The sequence below is a fragment of the Capra hircus genome, chromosome 20 (assembly GCF_001704415.2).
Source record: "Capra hircus breed San Clemente chromosome 20, ASM170441v1, whole genome shotgun sequence".
Lineage (NCBI taxonomy): Eukaryota > Metazoa > Chordata > Mammalia > Artiodactyla > Bovidae > Capra > Capra hircus.
This window is the reverse complement of record NC_030827.1, coordinates 59352182-59367386: the sequence shown is the minus strand read 5'-3', so window position 1 is coordinate 59367386 and position 15205 is coordinate 59352182. Positions and strand designations below refer to the sequence as shown.

General features: G+C 41.6%; 1 protein-coding gene across 1 annotated transcript in view; it reads right to left on the bottom strand.

The window, feature by feature from the left end:
- DNAH5 (dynein axonemal heavy chain 5) overlaps positions 1–15205 on the bottom strand; it is a 258304-nt gene that overhangs the window by 30953 nt on the left and 212146 nt on the right. The window contains exons 70-73 of the mRNA XM_005694882.3: positions 13016–13165; positions 8493–8738; positions 3009–3228; positions 985–1190 (exon numbers count right to left, since the gene is read on the bottom strand). Of these exons, the coding sequence (XP_005694939.2) occupies positions 985–1190; positions 3009–3228; positions 8493–8738; positions 13016–13165 (822 nt within the window). The remainder of the gene's footprint in view (positions 1–984; positions 1191–3008; positions 3229–8492; positions 8739–13015; positions 13166–15205) is intronic.

Genomic DNA, 15205 nt, shown 5'->3' with positions numbered 1-15205 from the left:
TCTGAGCCACAAAGGAAGCCTCATACATACACTACAACATATATAATAGAGAGCCAGTGGGAAGCTGGTGAATAGCACAAGGAGCTCAGCTCGGTACTCTGTGATGACCTAGAGGGGTAGAATCGGAGTGGGGTGGGGGAAAGGTATAAGAGAGAGGGGATATATTTATGTACATGACTGATTCACTCCATTGTACAGCAGAAACTAACACATTTTAAACCAATTATTTTCAATTTTAAAAAAGTCATCTAGACTCTAAATATTTTGTGTTTTCCGTTCAGTTCAGTTGCTCAGTTGTGTCCGACTCTTTGCGACCCCATGAACCACAGCACACCAGGCCTCCCTGTCCATCACCAACTCCCGGAGTCCACCCAAACCCATGTCCATCAAGTCAGTGATGCCATCCAACCATCTCATCTTCTGCCCTCCCCTTCTTCTCCTGTCCTCAATCTTTCCCAGCATCAGGGTTTTTTCCAATGAGTCAGCTCTTCGCATGAGGTGGCCAAAGTATTGGAGTTTCAGTTTCAACATCAGTCCTTCCAAAGAACACCCAGGACTCATCTCCTTTAGGATGGATTGGTTTTAGGATTTTAAAAAACAAGCTTCTTCATCCATTGCTCCCTCCCTCCAACAGATCCTGTTAGGTTGTCTTACTTGTAATGTCAACTTGCCTTGGAGAAATAAAAAGATAATCAAAATGTGTTCATTTTTTCCCTGAAATTAAGAGGTTATTATGACCCAAGTTGCTATGCCTTAAAAAGGACTTTGCCAGTACAGAAAATCATCACTCTTACAGGATTTAGCCCAAGGCTGGGGTGGGGGAGCTCATGTTAGCTCAAGGATTCAAGCCCCAAATCACCCAAGGCAGAAAGCAGTGTGCCCAAGGTACCTTTTTAAAAAAAAAAAATTTATTTTAATTGGAGGTTAATTACTTTACATTATTGTATTGGTTTGGGGCTGGTGCACTGGGACGACCCAAGGTACCTTTTTGAGATCCATGTCATCTAAGTGGTTCTGGATGAACTGCACTGTGGCATTAAAATCGGCTTGGTTAAATTCGTAGGGGATGTTCCAACCCAGGGGCCCAAACTTGCGCCTCTCCTGGACCGTTGAGTGCAGGAAAGCCACGGCATACAGCATGGGCTTCCACTGGGCCACAGCGCTCACATCCAGCAGGTCCTGGCTCACCCCTGTTGAGGTCAGGTGGGTAAAAACTGTATCATCTCTCAAACATCTTTATTTTCTACCACTTTTACAAGTTATTAATTATTGCTGCAAATTCCTGATATTAAAATTGACTTATCTTGAAGCGTCTTTATCATAGTCACATGGCAGTTATAATTTAACTTTTGGGTACCCAGAGGGTATTTCTCGGAAAATATGCACAGAGATTTGAGGGGAGTGGGGTCTTACTCACATGGAAAAAGTTCTTACCAACATAACAAGAAAAAAGTAGGGCTAAAAATGGTGGCAAAATAAATACTGCTACTATTACTACAACGACTACTAATAACAGTTATTATCATTATTATTACTACAAAGGGCATGTATGCAGAGACTGCAAAGACAAAGGCTGCAAAGACTTCTATATACTCTATTAACAATTTAATATTAATTAGAATAGTGTATACAGTAGCCCATTGCAATTGAGTAGCACAAACCAATAGATATAAAATAAGAAGGATATATTATGTAATATAGGCAACATAGCCAGTATTTTACAATAACTATAAATGGAATATAACCTTTAGAAATTATGAATCACGATATTATACACTTGTAACTTATGTTGTACAGCAACTATACTTCAATTAAAAAGAATAGTAAAAAATAATAAAATTAAAAAGAAGCCCTTTGCAACCTGAGCATATTCTCCAAATTGTAATTATGACTATTATACAGATATATATTTGTCACATATACAATTATAAATGTTTTCATTTGCAAACTGTTTTTACAGACATCATCATTCCACATCTGCTCTATTGGCAAAAATGTGAGCCTTGTTAGCAACTCCCAAAAAAATCTCTTTGTAGATTTTTCAAATTTATATGTAATAACTATGTTGATTATTAAATACATTATTATAATTCACATTTATCATTTTATTATCTCCATTTTAGATACTAGAAAACTGAAACACAGGTTGTTCGAGTGATGAGCACCCATGAGAATAAAGGTATTTGTTCAGGAAGGACCAGAAGTAGGATTTTTAACTCCAAGCTCACGCTTTTTCTGTGACTGTGAGCTTCAAACAGGAAGCTATAACACAGAGGGAGTGAATGTATTGGGAACAATCTTGGCTCCAGTTGGGGCAGGAGGGGCGTTTGGGTCTGATTCGGTTGCTGTGGTCGGATTTCTAAATTCGCTCACATCCTGACATCCTTATACATGAGATGAAGGCAGAGGCCATAATGTTAATTCAGCTTCTCATCTTAGAAGAGGCTACTGCCCTGCCATTAGGTATGGAGCATGAAGACCGTAAACAGCAACATTATCCAGTTTAGATGTAACATAAAAGGCAGCTGTCTAACAGAGAAGGTTGTGGTTGTTTATTTGTTAAGTTGTGTCTGACTGTTTGTGATCCCATGGACTGTAACCCACCAGGTTCCTCTGTTCATGGGATTTCCCAGGCAAGGATACTAGAGTGGTTGCCTTTTCTTTCTCCAGGGGATCTTTCCAACCCAGGCATCAAGCACGTGTCTCTGCATTGGCAGGAGGATTCTTTCCCACTGAGCCAAGTGGGAAACTGAAAAGCACAGGCCAAAGGAGAGTAATACTGGGGAGACAGGAAAAACGTAAGGTGGAATCCGAAGCTCTGGGGCCCGAGCACGGCCAAGGATACTCCACGTGCAGCAGGACAGAGGTGGCTCTGCCCTCACCGTCATCTTAAATCATAGCACCACTTGCTATAACTAATCCTATCGAATTCCTTTTCCATAATGCCTTTAAAAAAAACAATGTAAGCATAAGAACGTCCATAAACTTGGAAGGATTTCTCGACTCACCACCGTATGTTCTTTTCAGTCCTGCCCGGAGGCCCTGAGGGGGCTCATTGGCAAATTTGATGGACATCTGAAGGAGGGTGATGGGAAACTGCTTGTGAACCTCGGTTGTCATCCACAGGCGGAACGAGTCATGTACAAACTCGGTTTCTATAATTATATCCATTAGCTCATCCATGAAATCCAGTCCCAGATGGCAGTTCTGCAGAAGGGCCCATCCTCCCTAAGTCAGCAACAGGAAATGGAAATTAGTCCATTTTGTGTTTCACCCAGAGATTCAAATTAGTACCTCCTTCAGAAACTAAGTAATTAAAACTTAATAGAAAAATACGCTAACCCCTATAAATTAATCTAGATCAAATCTAAGAATACAATCAGATTTAACTGAGATAGGTTACACTTTTTCTTGTTCCGTAAGTGTGTCTGATGGGATGCCATTACTAGCATGCCAATGCAGTAATAATATATGGTTGGAGTCATGAAAATTTCAAAGTAAAACATAAAAAGAGAGTTCCTAGAATACCACAACAGGGTTCATATCCTCTAGAATGTGTAAGTGCCTTCTCTGGGGAATCAGACTATTCTAACAACAAGAGTCTTAGAAGATAATAAGTCATATCTCTGATACACATTATTCTATGTGCATAAGAAGATTCCTTGTACAAAGCAACACAGGCAAAAATTTAGGTCATGCAATAATAATTTTGTTGTTGTATTAGTTGCTAAGTCATGTCTGACTCTTTTGCAACCCTATCAACTATAGCCCGCCAGGCTCCTCTATCCATGGGATTTCCCAGGCAAGAATGCTGGAACGGACTGCCTTTTCCTTCTCCTGATCTTCCCAAACCAGAGACCAAAACCAGGTCTCCTGAATTGGAAGGCAGATTCTTGACCATTGAGCCACTATGGAAGCCCCAGTAATAATCATTTCAATATCTAACCCATAGAATAATTTTGCTAAAATCATCTACAATATACAGATCACAATCTTGAGTTATTTTCTTGACTCTGTAATTTTGGATCATTTTGATTTGATTAGTGTAACCTATTTTTCTTTGCACAACATAAACTAAGTACCAGACCTAAAATCTTAATCAAGTTACGTGTAAAACTGATCCCTTTTGGAATGTCACATATCTGCTTAAATTTTCTTCAGAAGTATATAATGAATAAATATTTAATTTTTTCCTATGAAAATTTAATTGATACTGTTCACAATTCAACAAAAGGAGAATTAAATGCAAAACATAACAACAAAAAGGCTTCAGATGCTCTTTCATCCAGAATACAAGTGACTCCTGATCTAAGTTTCTTAGTTGAGAATTTTGATGGTTGAACATTCAGCCACAGAAAGGAATCCCTTAGCCAACTTTGCTTCTTTGGCCTCACTGCTTTCAGTATTAATATTTTGTGTTCTTCTTACTGAGCAGATCTTCCATTTTACTATTCTAGAATAGTTGGTTCATTCTGGCATAAAACACTATTGTCTCTGACAAGTTTTAAACATGCTAATAATAGTAAGAAATCTTTTTATATTTGACTAGAAATTAAACTACTAAACAGAAAACAGAAAAATTGAAGGCTAAAAATATTCCATTTAAATTCTAATTTAGTTTCCTGAAATTATAATATTAGTTCCACCATTATTTATTTTAATTCAAATTGAATCAGTGTCCTGTGAATGTTAGTGTCTTTGTTTTCTAAGTACAGTACTAGCAGAGGGAAGAAGTCAGTATTGGTGGTCAGGGGAGGCCAAGAGGAAGGAGAGGCCAGGACTAGACCTGGGATTCCGAATCATGGATGTATTGTTCATCTCAAGAAAATCAGAGATACCAAGGGAACATTTCATGCAAATATGGGCTCAATAAAGGACAGAAATGGTATGGACCAAACAGAAGCAGAGGATGTTAAGAAGAGGTGGCAAGAATGCACAGAAGAACTGTACAAAAAAGATCTTCACTACCCAGATAACCATGATGGTGTGATCATTCACCTAGAGCCAGACATCCTGGAATGTGAAGTCAAGCGGGCCTTAGGAAGCATCACTATAATCAAAGCTAGTGGAGCGGATGGATTCCAGTTGAGCTATTTCAAATCCTAAAAGATGATGTTGTGAAAGTGATGCATTGAATATGCCAGCAAATTGGGAAAACTCAGCAGTGGCCACAGGACTGGAAAAGGTCAGTTTTCATTCCAATCCCAAAGAAGGGCAATGCCAAAGAATGCTCAAACTACCGCACAAGTGCACTCATCTCACACATCAGCAAAGTAATGCTCAAAATTCTCCAAGCCAAGTTTCCACAGTAAGTGAACCATGAACTTTCAGATGTTCAAGCTGGATTTAGGAAAAGTAGAGGAACCGGAGATCAAATTGCCAATATCCACTGCATCATTGAAAAAGCAAGAGAGTTCCAGAAAAACATCTACTTCTGCTTTATTGACTATGTCAAAGCCTTTAACTGTGTGGATCACAACAAACTGTGGAAAAGTCTTCAAGAGATGGGAATACCAGACCACCTGACCTGCCTCTTGAGAAATCTGTATGCAGGTCAAGAAGCAACAGTTAGAACCAGACACGGAACAACAGACTGGTTGCAAATCAGGAAAGGAATATGTCAAGGCTGTATATGGCCACCCTGCTTATTTAACTTATATGCAGAGGTCCTCATGCTAAATGCTGGGTTGGATGAAGCACAAGCTGGAATCAAGATTGCCGGGAGAAATATAATAGCCTCAGATATGCAGATGATATCACCCTTATTGCAGAAAGTGAAGAAGAACTAAAGAACCTCTTGATAAAAGCGAAAGAGGAGAGTGAAATGTTGGCTGAAAACTCAACATTCAGAAAACTAAGATCATGGCATCCAGTCCCATCACTTCATGGCAAGTAGATGAGGAAACAATGGATACAGTGAGAGGCTTTATTTTCTTAGGGTCCAAAATCACTGCAGATGGTGACTGCAGCCATGAAATTAAAAGATGCTTGCTCCTTGGAAGAAAAGGTATAATCAACCTAGATAGCATATTAAAAAGCAGAGACATTACTCTGCCAACAAAATTCCATCTAGTCAAAGGTATGGTTTTTCCAGTAGTCATGTATGGATGCAAGAGTTGGACTATAAAGAAAGCTGAGTGCTAAAGAACTGATACTTTTGTACTGTGGTGTTGAAGAAGACTTTTGAGAGTCCCTTGGACTGCAAGGAGATCCAACCAGTAAATCCTAAAGGAAATCAGTCCTGAATGTTCATTGTAAGGACTGATGCTGAAACTCCAATACTTTAACCACTTGATGCAAAGAACTAACTCATTGGAAAAGACCCTAATGCTGGGAAAAATTGAAGGCAGGAGGAGAAGGGGATGACAGAGGATGAGACGGTTGGATGGCATCACCGGCTTTATGGACATGAGTTTGAGTAAGCTCCTGGAGTTGGTAATGGACCAGGAAGCCTGGCGTGCTGCAGTCCATGGGGTCACAGAGAGTTGAACATGGCTGAGCAACTGAACTGAACTGAAATATATTTAAATCATGTGCTTTCTGCCCTCCGCCTCCCAAATGCAAACTAAGCACAGCAGTCAGCACAGAGCACAAGAGAGGCCCCTCCCTTTCACCAAAGCTGGGGGCAGGGCATGGCTTGAGGATGGAAGAGGCAAATATAGAGATTCTAGAACCCAACAGACTCAGTTCTAGACTGGGGGAAGGGATCAGGCTGTAGTACAGTGGGAAGGTTCTAGAGTCAGCAGCTAGGACCTAGAACCTGGTGGTTTCATGGTGGGCCTCGTGCCTGGTGGCTGGGGGGAGACAGCAAGTTCTGTTCAAAACAGTGGCGGGGAGGGGAGGTGTTCCCTGGAGGGCACAGAGGGTTCTTGAGATATTGAGGGGAGAGCTCAGGCTTAGTGAAGGAGGCATGGAGTCTGCTCCAAAATAGGCTGGAAAAGCATCTAGACCATGACTGCATGTTCTCCAGTAGGAATAAGAGGCAAGTGCTTCTGCCACCCTGTACTTGGCCAAAGGGTGCAGGGAAAGGGGAGCAGAGGCAGAGGGAGCCTCTGGCAGAGCTGGGAACCCAAAAGAAGGTTGTGCTTAGTCACATATCTGACTCTTTGTGACCCCATGGACTACAACCTGTCAGGCTTCTTTGTCCAAGGGGATTTTCCAGGCAAGAACACTGCACTGGGTTGCCATGCCCTTCTCCAGGGGATCTTCCTGACCCAGGGATTGAATTTGGGTCTCCCACACTGCTGTGCTGTGCTTAGATGCTCAGTCATGTCATGTCTGACTCTTTTTGACCCCATGGACTCTCGTATGCCAGGCTCCTCCGTCCATGGGATTCTCCAGGCAAGAACACTGGAGTGGGTTGCCATGACCTCCTCCAGGGGATCTTCCCACCCAGGGATCAAACCCAGGTTTTCTACATTGCAGGCAGATTCTGTACCAGCTGAGCTACCAGGGAAGCCCATATATATATTTTATATGTGGAAATTGAGGTTAAGGTCAAGGGACTGACTACAAATTGACCTGCCAAAATGTATACCCTTTAGAGTCTTGCTGTGTGTTGATGGTGGGGTTTTTCTCCCCTTCTCATTAAACCTGCGAGGTGACAGAAAGGATGGTACATATAGAAGGGCCTTCTAAATGCCTTTGATAAATAACCACGCGAACACCAGGGAGACTTCATGCGGCTGGGAGGAGCCTCTGGCTCTTCAAGGTGGTGGCCCAAGTGTACACTATTATAAAACTGGATCTGCCTGGACACCGAAGGTTAGACCAGAGTAAACACACGAGTGTTCTGGAGCTTGAGTTCCAGAGAGGAAACAGGACCTTCTGGATGCAGGTAAGTTTAAGTCTCTCAAAGTGCCTCAGCTCTAAACTTGTCCCATTGGCAGGTCATCACATGACTTCCAGCTACAATGGCCCCAGACCAGTCCTGAGCATGGCCTGAGCTGTATGCTGTTGAATTTGCAAGCTGTCAAGGGCTCTAGGAGCCCACCTGGAAGGCGACAGGCCAGGTTTCCAGAAAATCTCTGGTACCACCGCAGGGTAATGGCAGATTCCTGGCCTCTGGAATCTGGGCCAGGCCTAGGGGACTCCAGGGCACAGATTTTGCATTCTGGATTGTGTTGTGGATTCCAAAGTGCTGTAGATTCCCCAAGCAGATCTACAGGGGCTGGAACTTACGGCACAGAGGGGAGACTGTGAACCCCAAAGAAGGTTCGGGACCTGGAGCAGGGTTGAGCACTATGCAAATGGGTCAGGAAATAAGATGCTTTCACCAGACAAGCTTCCCAGAATTCAAGGCTCAGCAGAAAACATTTTACATTGTATTCATTTTTCCATGAAAATTTTCTAAGAGGTGCTTTTCCCAGTTTAGCAAACAGAACGCAACACATAAATTTCGGCGCTTAAGGATGTGTAGGTTCTTTCCTGCATTGTTACCCTATAAGCAGCAATGTCAACAGCAGAATACAAAAGTAGACATCAGGTCTCACGTTCGCCATGGTCTGCTGCAGGAGCTTGCGAGCATGGATCTCCTGGCCCTGTCCCATGGACACGTAGCGCGTTTCTATTTTTAGTCTCTTCCCCAAGGCGATGATGGAGTCTGTGGGGTCTGAGCCCATAGACAGGAGACAGATGAGCGGTGTCCGAGGGTCAGATTCCTCCCACGTCCTTTCCAAGTCCAGGATAACAGCTTCTGCATACTTTTGTCCCATGGAGTCCATGATGTATTTACGGGCCTGCCAAAAACAGCACACAGGTCACCAAAACTAGCTCCAACCCCTTCTTATCCACAATTCAGTGTGGTTCCCAAAATTCATTATTGCAGATTATTTCAATGATGTCCACAGTAATCCTGCCAGGAAAATAGGGCAGAGGTTGTTTGTTTGTTTGTTTTCTTGTGGGTTAACCTCTTTATTTACTTGTTTATTTGTTTGAATCCTCACTCTATCTGCCAGCAACATGAGACCCAGGTTCAATCCCTGGGTCAGAAAGATATGCTGGAGGAGGGCATGGCACCCCACTCTAGTATTCTTGCCTGGAGAATCCCATGGACAGCGGATCCTGGCAGGCTACAGCCCATGGGATCTCAAAGAGTCAGACACGACTGAGTGACTAACACTTTCAGATTTCACTTGCCGAAAACATAATCATACACTTAAAAGACCAGAACCCAGGTTGGTCAAATCCTTGTCTGGGACCTCTTTCAATATACTGGCTGCTTCATACTATACAGAAGGTTTAAAATATTTGGCAACTCTATTATTGAGGATGCTTTAAAGGAAAAGTGTGTGTGTGTGTGTGTGTGTGTGTGTGTGTGTGTGTGTGCGCATATGCGCTCAGTCATGTCTGACTCTGTGCAACCCCAGGGGCTGTAGCCCACCAGGCTTCTCTGTCCACAGGATTTTCCAGGCAAGAATACTGGAGTGGGTTACAGGATCACCTCTGTGTCTCCTGCGCTGGCAGGTGGGTTCTTTACCACTAGCACCACCTGGGAAGCCCAAGGGAAAATTATAAGCATTCAAATAATCAAGTAAGTAGTACAATGCCTGGGATTGAATGGATGCTTAACAAATAGATAATTACTGTTAAATGACGACTTATGGAAAGAAATATATCTAATACTTATTAAATTACTTAATTAATTTTAAAGGTTTAACTGAACTGCACTTGGAGCACAAGTGTACTCCTGTACAATATGTACCAGGATGCCACATATTTTTGTATCTCTTGATATCCAGTTGACCAGAGCCACTATGGAATCCCCTAAGTATTAATATAAACAGTTCCCTGGTGGTTCAGACGGTAAAGAATCTGCATGCAAAACAGGAGACCTGGGTTTGATCCCTGGGTCGGGAAGATCCCCTGGAGGAGGGCAAGGCAGCCCACTCTAATATTCTTGCCTGGAGAATCCCATGGACAGAGAAGCCCGGCAGGCTACAGTCCATGGGGTCACACAGTCAGACACAACTGAATGACTAACGTTTTTACTTTCACACATTTTTTACACCCTTCTGAAAGGTACTTTAAAAGTTTGGTTGACATTCTTTGGCATCTCCAAAAGTCTATTTGTATACAAATTCATCACAGCCATTAAGCAGTGCACTTGGTGATCAGAAATGACTTCATAGCCTGGATGCCCAGGTGTACCACAGACTGCAGTTGTTTCTCAGCCACAGGTACCTGGTACAGCCATCACTGCAGCATCTCTCAAGATCCAAGTGCTTTGTCTTCTAGTCTAGCAGGAGCTCAAAAAGCCAGTCTTGTCATAGAACTCATCATTGATCCCACATGGAAATTTCTATTCAAGCTATGAGCTAATATACTGTTCCTTACATCAGGGGCCAAGTGGTAAATATTTTATATTTTGGTGGCCATACAGTCTCTGGTGCAACAACTTAACCTATCACTGTAGCATGAAAGCAGCTATAGAGAGTCCATAAACAAATGAGCCTATGGTCCATTAAAACTTTATGGACCCTGGAATTCAAATGTTGTATAAGTTTTGCATATCACAAAATATTGTTTTGAGTTTTTTTCAAGCATTTAAAACTATAAAAACCATTCTTAGCTCAGTAGCTATACAGAAACTAGCAGTAGCACAAGACATCCTCTGATAGTACATTGTTCTTTTAACCAGGATTTTGACTGTGTCTGCAGTCACGCTCAGCTGAAATGCTGAGAATAAGCCCAGTGCTCTTACGGGGAACAGGGATTGAATATGTCTACAGTGTAGACCTTCTCATCTGCTTCCCAAGAAGGTGTCTGGTTGAAAAATCACACAAGAAATCTAATGTGAGAATAAGAACCTCAGAGGAGAGAACATGTTTGCAAGGGCCCTTCTAGATCTTGCTTAAGACTTGGATGTTATCATAAGCACCATGGGAAGCCATTAGAGGAAAAGCATAATGATATTTCCATTTCTCCTAGAATATACAAGATGGGCTAGGGTGGGCGAGGTGAGAATGAACTAGAGGAGACTCCTTAGGAAGACATGCCTGTTGTCAGCCTAAGGATTTCAGGCCAGGATAAAGATAACAAAGTTACAAAGGACTGGGAGACATTTAAATTTCCACATTCACCCCAATAAAGTGTGAAAAGAATTAAAAGGGAAAGAAGGAAGGAAAGAAGGGAGAAGGAAAGGAGGGAGGGAGGCAAACAGCGAGAGAGAGAAGGGAGAAAAGTCTACTTGAAACTTCTACATTCCCCTTAAGTAAGGCAACTATTTGACGGTTCATTTGGACAAGATAAAAGGAATGAAGCTGAGAAGAAAAATCAAAGGAAGGGGGTGATCTCAGGGCCCTGAGTTGCAAAATTCATTTTTCTTTTCTGAATAAATCATTGAATTCAGTTGTTTCCAAAATACCTAGGAGGACTGGGAGTTGGTTACTCTGAATGTTTTTAACAGTCCTCTGGAGAGTAAAGGGGAAAACTCCCTACCTTCTATGAGAAACTCCAGCCTACTGTTATTTTATGACTTATTCTTTTTTAGCTGTGAAGGAAAGACACCACAAGTCTGTTTCATGTGTATACTTCCATGATGGAAGCAGATGAAAAGTCTTTGAAAAGATGGATCTTCTGGAGGCAGGGCTTATATTTAAACCTAAGTATCACTCAAGGAATTTTATGCAAAGCTTCTTTCTCACATCAAGGTTTACAACACATCCCAGGATAACGACTATGGGTTTGGGAACTCTGTACAGCCCTGTAGACTTTCTCTTTCCTCTCTAGTAACTGAACAGTTTTCCTACTCAAGAAATACTACATTGAAAGTGAAAAATGAAAGTGAAGTAGCTCAGTCATGTCCGACTCTTTGCGACCCCATGGACTGTAGCTACCAGTCTCCTCAGTCCATGGAGTTTTACAGGCAAGAATACTGGAGTGGGTTGCCATTTCCTTCTCCAGGGGATCTTCCCAACCCAGGGATTGAACCCAGGTCTCCCGCATTGCAGGCAGATGCTTTACCATCTGAGCCACCAGGGAATACTACATTACTACTGGCAAAATGGAGTTCCCTATCTTTTCTGAGTTAATGTAAAAATGATAGGGAAGAACAATGCATCACCTTTATGTTATACCAATGTGCCCACCTTAGAAAGGTAGTTTTGACTACCCTGAGTGAGTGAGTGAGTGAGTGAGTGAAGTCACTTAGTCGTGTCCAACTCTTTGCGACCCCATGGACTGTAGCCTACCAAGCTCCTCTGTCCATGGGGTTTTCCAGGCAATAGTACTGGAGTGGATTGCCATTTCCTTCTCCAGGGGATCTTCCCGACCCAGGGATCGAACCTGGGTCTCCAGCATTGTAGACAGACGCTTTACCATCTGAGCTACCAGGGAAGTTAACTTCAACTACCCTACTATTAATATATAGCACAAGGGAAAACAAGGATGGTGCAATCTGTTTGTAGGACATATATTAAGCTAACATTAAAGATGCATTTCAAAATACAGTAGGTGCAGACAAATTTTGATTCCACTTATGCAAAGTACCTAGAAGAGTCAAATTCATAGTCAGAAAGTACATTGGTAGATGCCAGCAGGGGGTTGGGGGTGGGGATGGGGTGGGGAAGGAAACTGAGGAATTAGTGTTTACTGGGGACAGAGGTTCAGTTCAGGAAGGTAGAGAACTCCAGAGATGGATGATGGTGAGACTTGAACAACAATGTAAATGTACTTAGTGCCACTGGACCGTATAGTTACGTGTGGTAAAATAGTATGATTTATATTATGTGATTTTTACCACAATTAAAAAAAAAATTTAAAAAGAAACAAAACAAAAAGTAGCTTCCTCATTCGCTCTTATTGTACCACTTAGGCCAAATAAAATTAGTAAATCACTTAGCCACATGTACACCTCAGTACATTTTTCCATTTTTCACAACTGCATTGTTGGAAAATTATACAGAAGCTCATATGAAAATTCTCATGGGGGTTAACATTTTAAATATTCTTTAAAATTTAAAAGGAAATTCTCCTTTAAAATATTCTCTTATTTTTTAACATATGCACTTTTTACCTGGGCAATGGTTCTGTCGGGACACCAGGATCTAATAAGGAGAAGACGTCGAAAGCAATCAAGAGATTTATCATAGGCGTTTGGAAGGGGTTCCTCCTCAGGGTTTTCCTTATCAAACCAAATTTTCCACGTTTTCTCATTTCTTGATATCTGAAAATACCAGGGGATAAGAAATGTGTCACACCACAGAAAAATCTTTCAGTAAGACTTCACAGATATTTTTCTGATGATCCCAGACATGTGTGAATGATATCCTGTGTGTGTGTGCATGCTCAGGTGTGTCTGACTCTTTGCAACCCCATGGGCTGTAGCCCACCAGGCTCCTCTGTCCACAAGATTATCCAGGCAAGAATATGGGAGTGGGAAAAGGAAATGATATCCCTTGACTATTTTTTAAAATTTTATAGCCTGGTACCAAAAAGTCAGAGTCGAAAATCAAATGTGATTTGTTCTAAAGTCAGCCTGTATTAACACCAGCCTACAGGCCCCTTTTAAAGGGAGAACTCTGCTGTGTCATTTTTTCTATCCCTTTGTGGTAACAACTCTGCAAAGAATAAAGAGATCAATGGAAATTCATTTTCATTATTTTAAGGAAATCTGTTTTGATTCATGAGATCTCCCATGATCAAGAATCAAGTCTCATTCACTTATGTTTCCTCATTCCCCAGGATCATTCTTGGAACAAAAGAAGACATTTAATACATGTTTATTATTGAAGCTTTCTGGTCAATACTCTATCAATCTAGAGTCATTTGAAATATACCACTTAATATCATCATTAAGTGAACTTGCATGTTTGGGCAATTGATGAAGGGGAAGAAAAAAGACAGTTCATTATCCTTTGAAGCTTACAAAAATTGAAAAGAGATAAGCCTTAAACAAACAAACATCCCACAATCACAGAACAAGTCAGACCTGCAGATAAACATGATCTTATGTTATCTGGTATATTTCCTTTGACTAAGCAACCTAAATGTCCATCAACAGATGAATGGATAAAGAAGTTGTGGTACATGTATAAGTGGAATATTTTTCTGCTGCTGTTCAGTCATGTCTGACTCTTTGCAACCCATGGACTGTAACCCATGTGGCTCCCTCTGTCTATGGGATTTCTTAGGCAGGAATAGTGGAGTAGGTTGCCATTTCCTTCTCCAGGGGATTCTCCCAACCCAGAAATCAAACCCACATCTCTTGCACCTCTTGCACTTCGAGGCAGATTCTTTACCACTGCACCACCTGGGAAGCCCACGGTGGAATATTACTCAGCCATAAAAAGGAACTGAATTGGATCATTTGCAGTAATGCGGATGAACCTAGAGTCTGTCATACAGAGAGAAGAAAGTCAGAAAGAGAAAAAGAAATACTGCATATTAATGCATATAAGTGGAATCTAGAAAAAAAATGGTACAGATGAACCCATTTGCAGGGCAGGAATAGAGACACAGATGTAGAGAATAGACGTTGACACAGAAGGGAAAAGGGAGGGTGGGACGAACTGAGAGATTTTGGATTGACATATATACAGCATCATGTATAAAACTGGAGAAGGAAATGGTATCCCACTCCGTTATTCTTGCCCAGAGAATTCCATGGACAAAGGACCTTGGTGGGCACCAGTCCATGGGGTCACAAACAGTTGGACATGACTGAGTGATTAAGCATACATACATACATACATACATACATGTGTAAAACAGATGGTTATTGGGAAGCTGTTGTATAGCACAGGGAGCTTAGCTCGGTGCTCTGTGATGACCTAGAGGGGTGGATAGGGAGTGGGTGGGAGGGAGGTCTAAGAGGGAGGGGGTATATGTATACATATAGCTGGATCACTTCATTGAAACTAACAACATGGTTAAGCAATCATACTCAAATTTAAAAAAAAAAAAAAAAAAGCTCCAAATGTATTTCTCAGAGGTGTAATCAAAGGAAAAAGGCATATGGGTTCATATTCAGAAAGTATCACATAAGAATAAAAATAACCTGTTTTGGTCACAAAAGACTACATTTTGTGGAGGGATTTCAGGTATAAAATATAATCTCCAAAAGACAGTTACTTCAATAACAAACAAGGTACAGGAAAGCTCACTAGGAGTTACCCCATAGGGGAACAAGCTAGAATTCATTAAAATCTCCCAAAGAAAAGCTATTTAACCCAAGAGGACAGCTTGCACCCAAATTACACGGTCA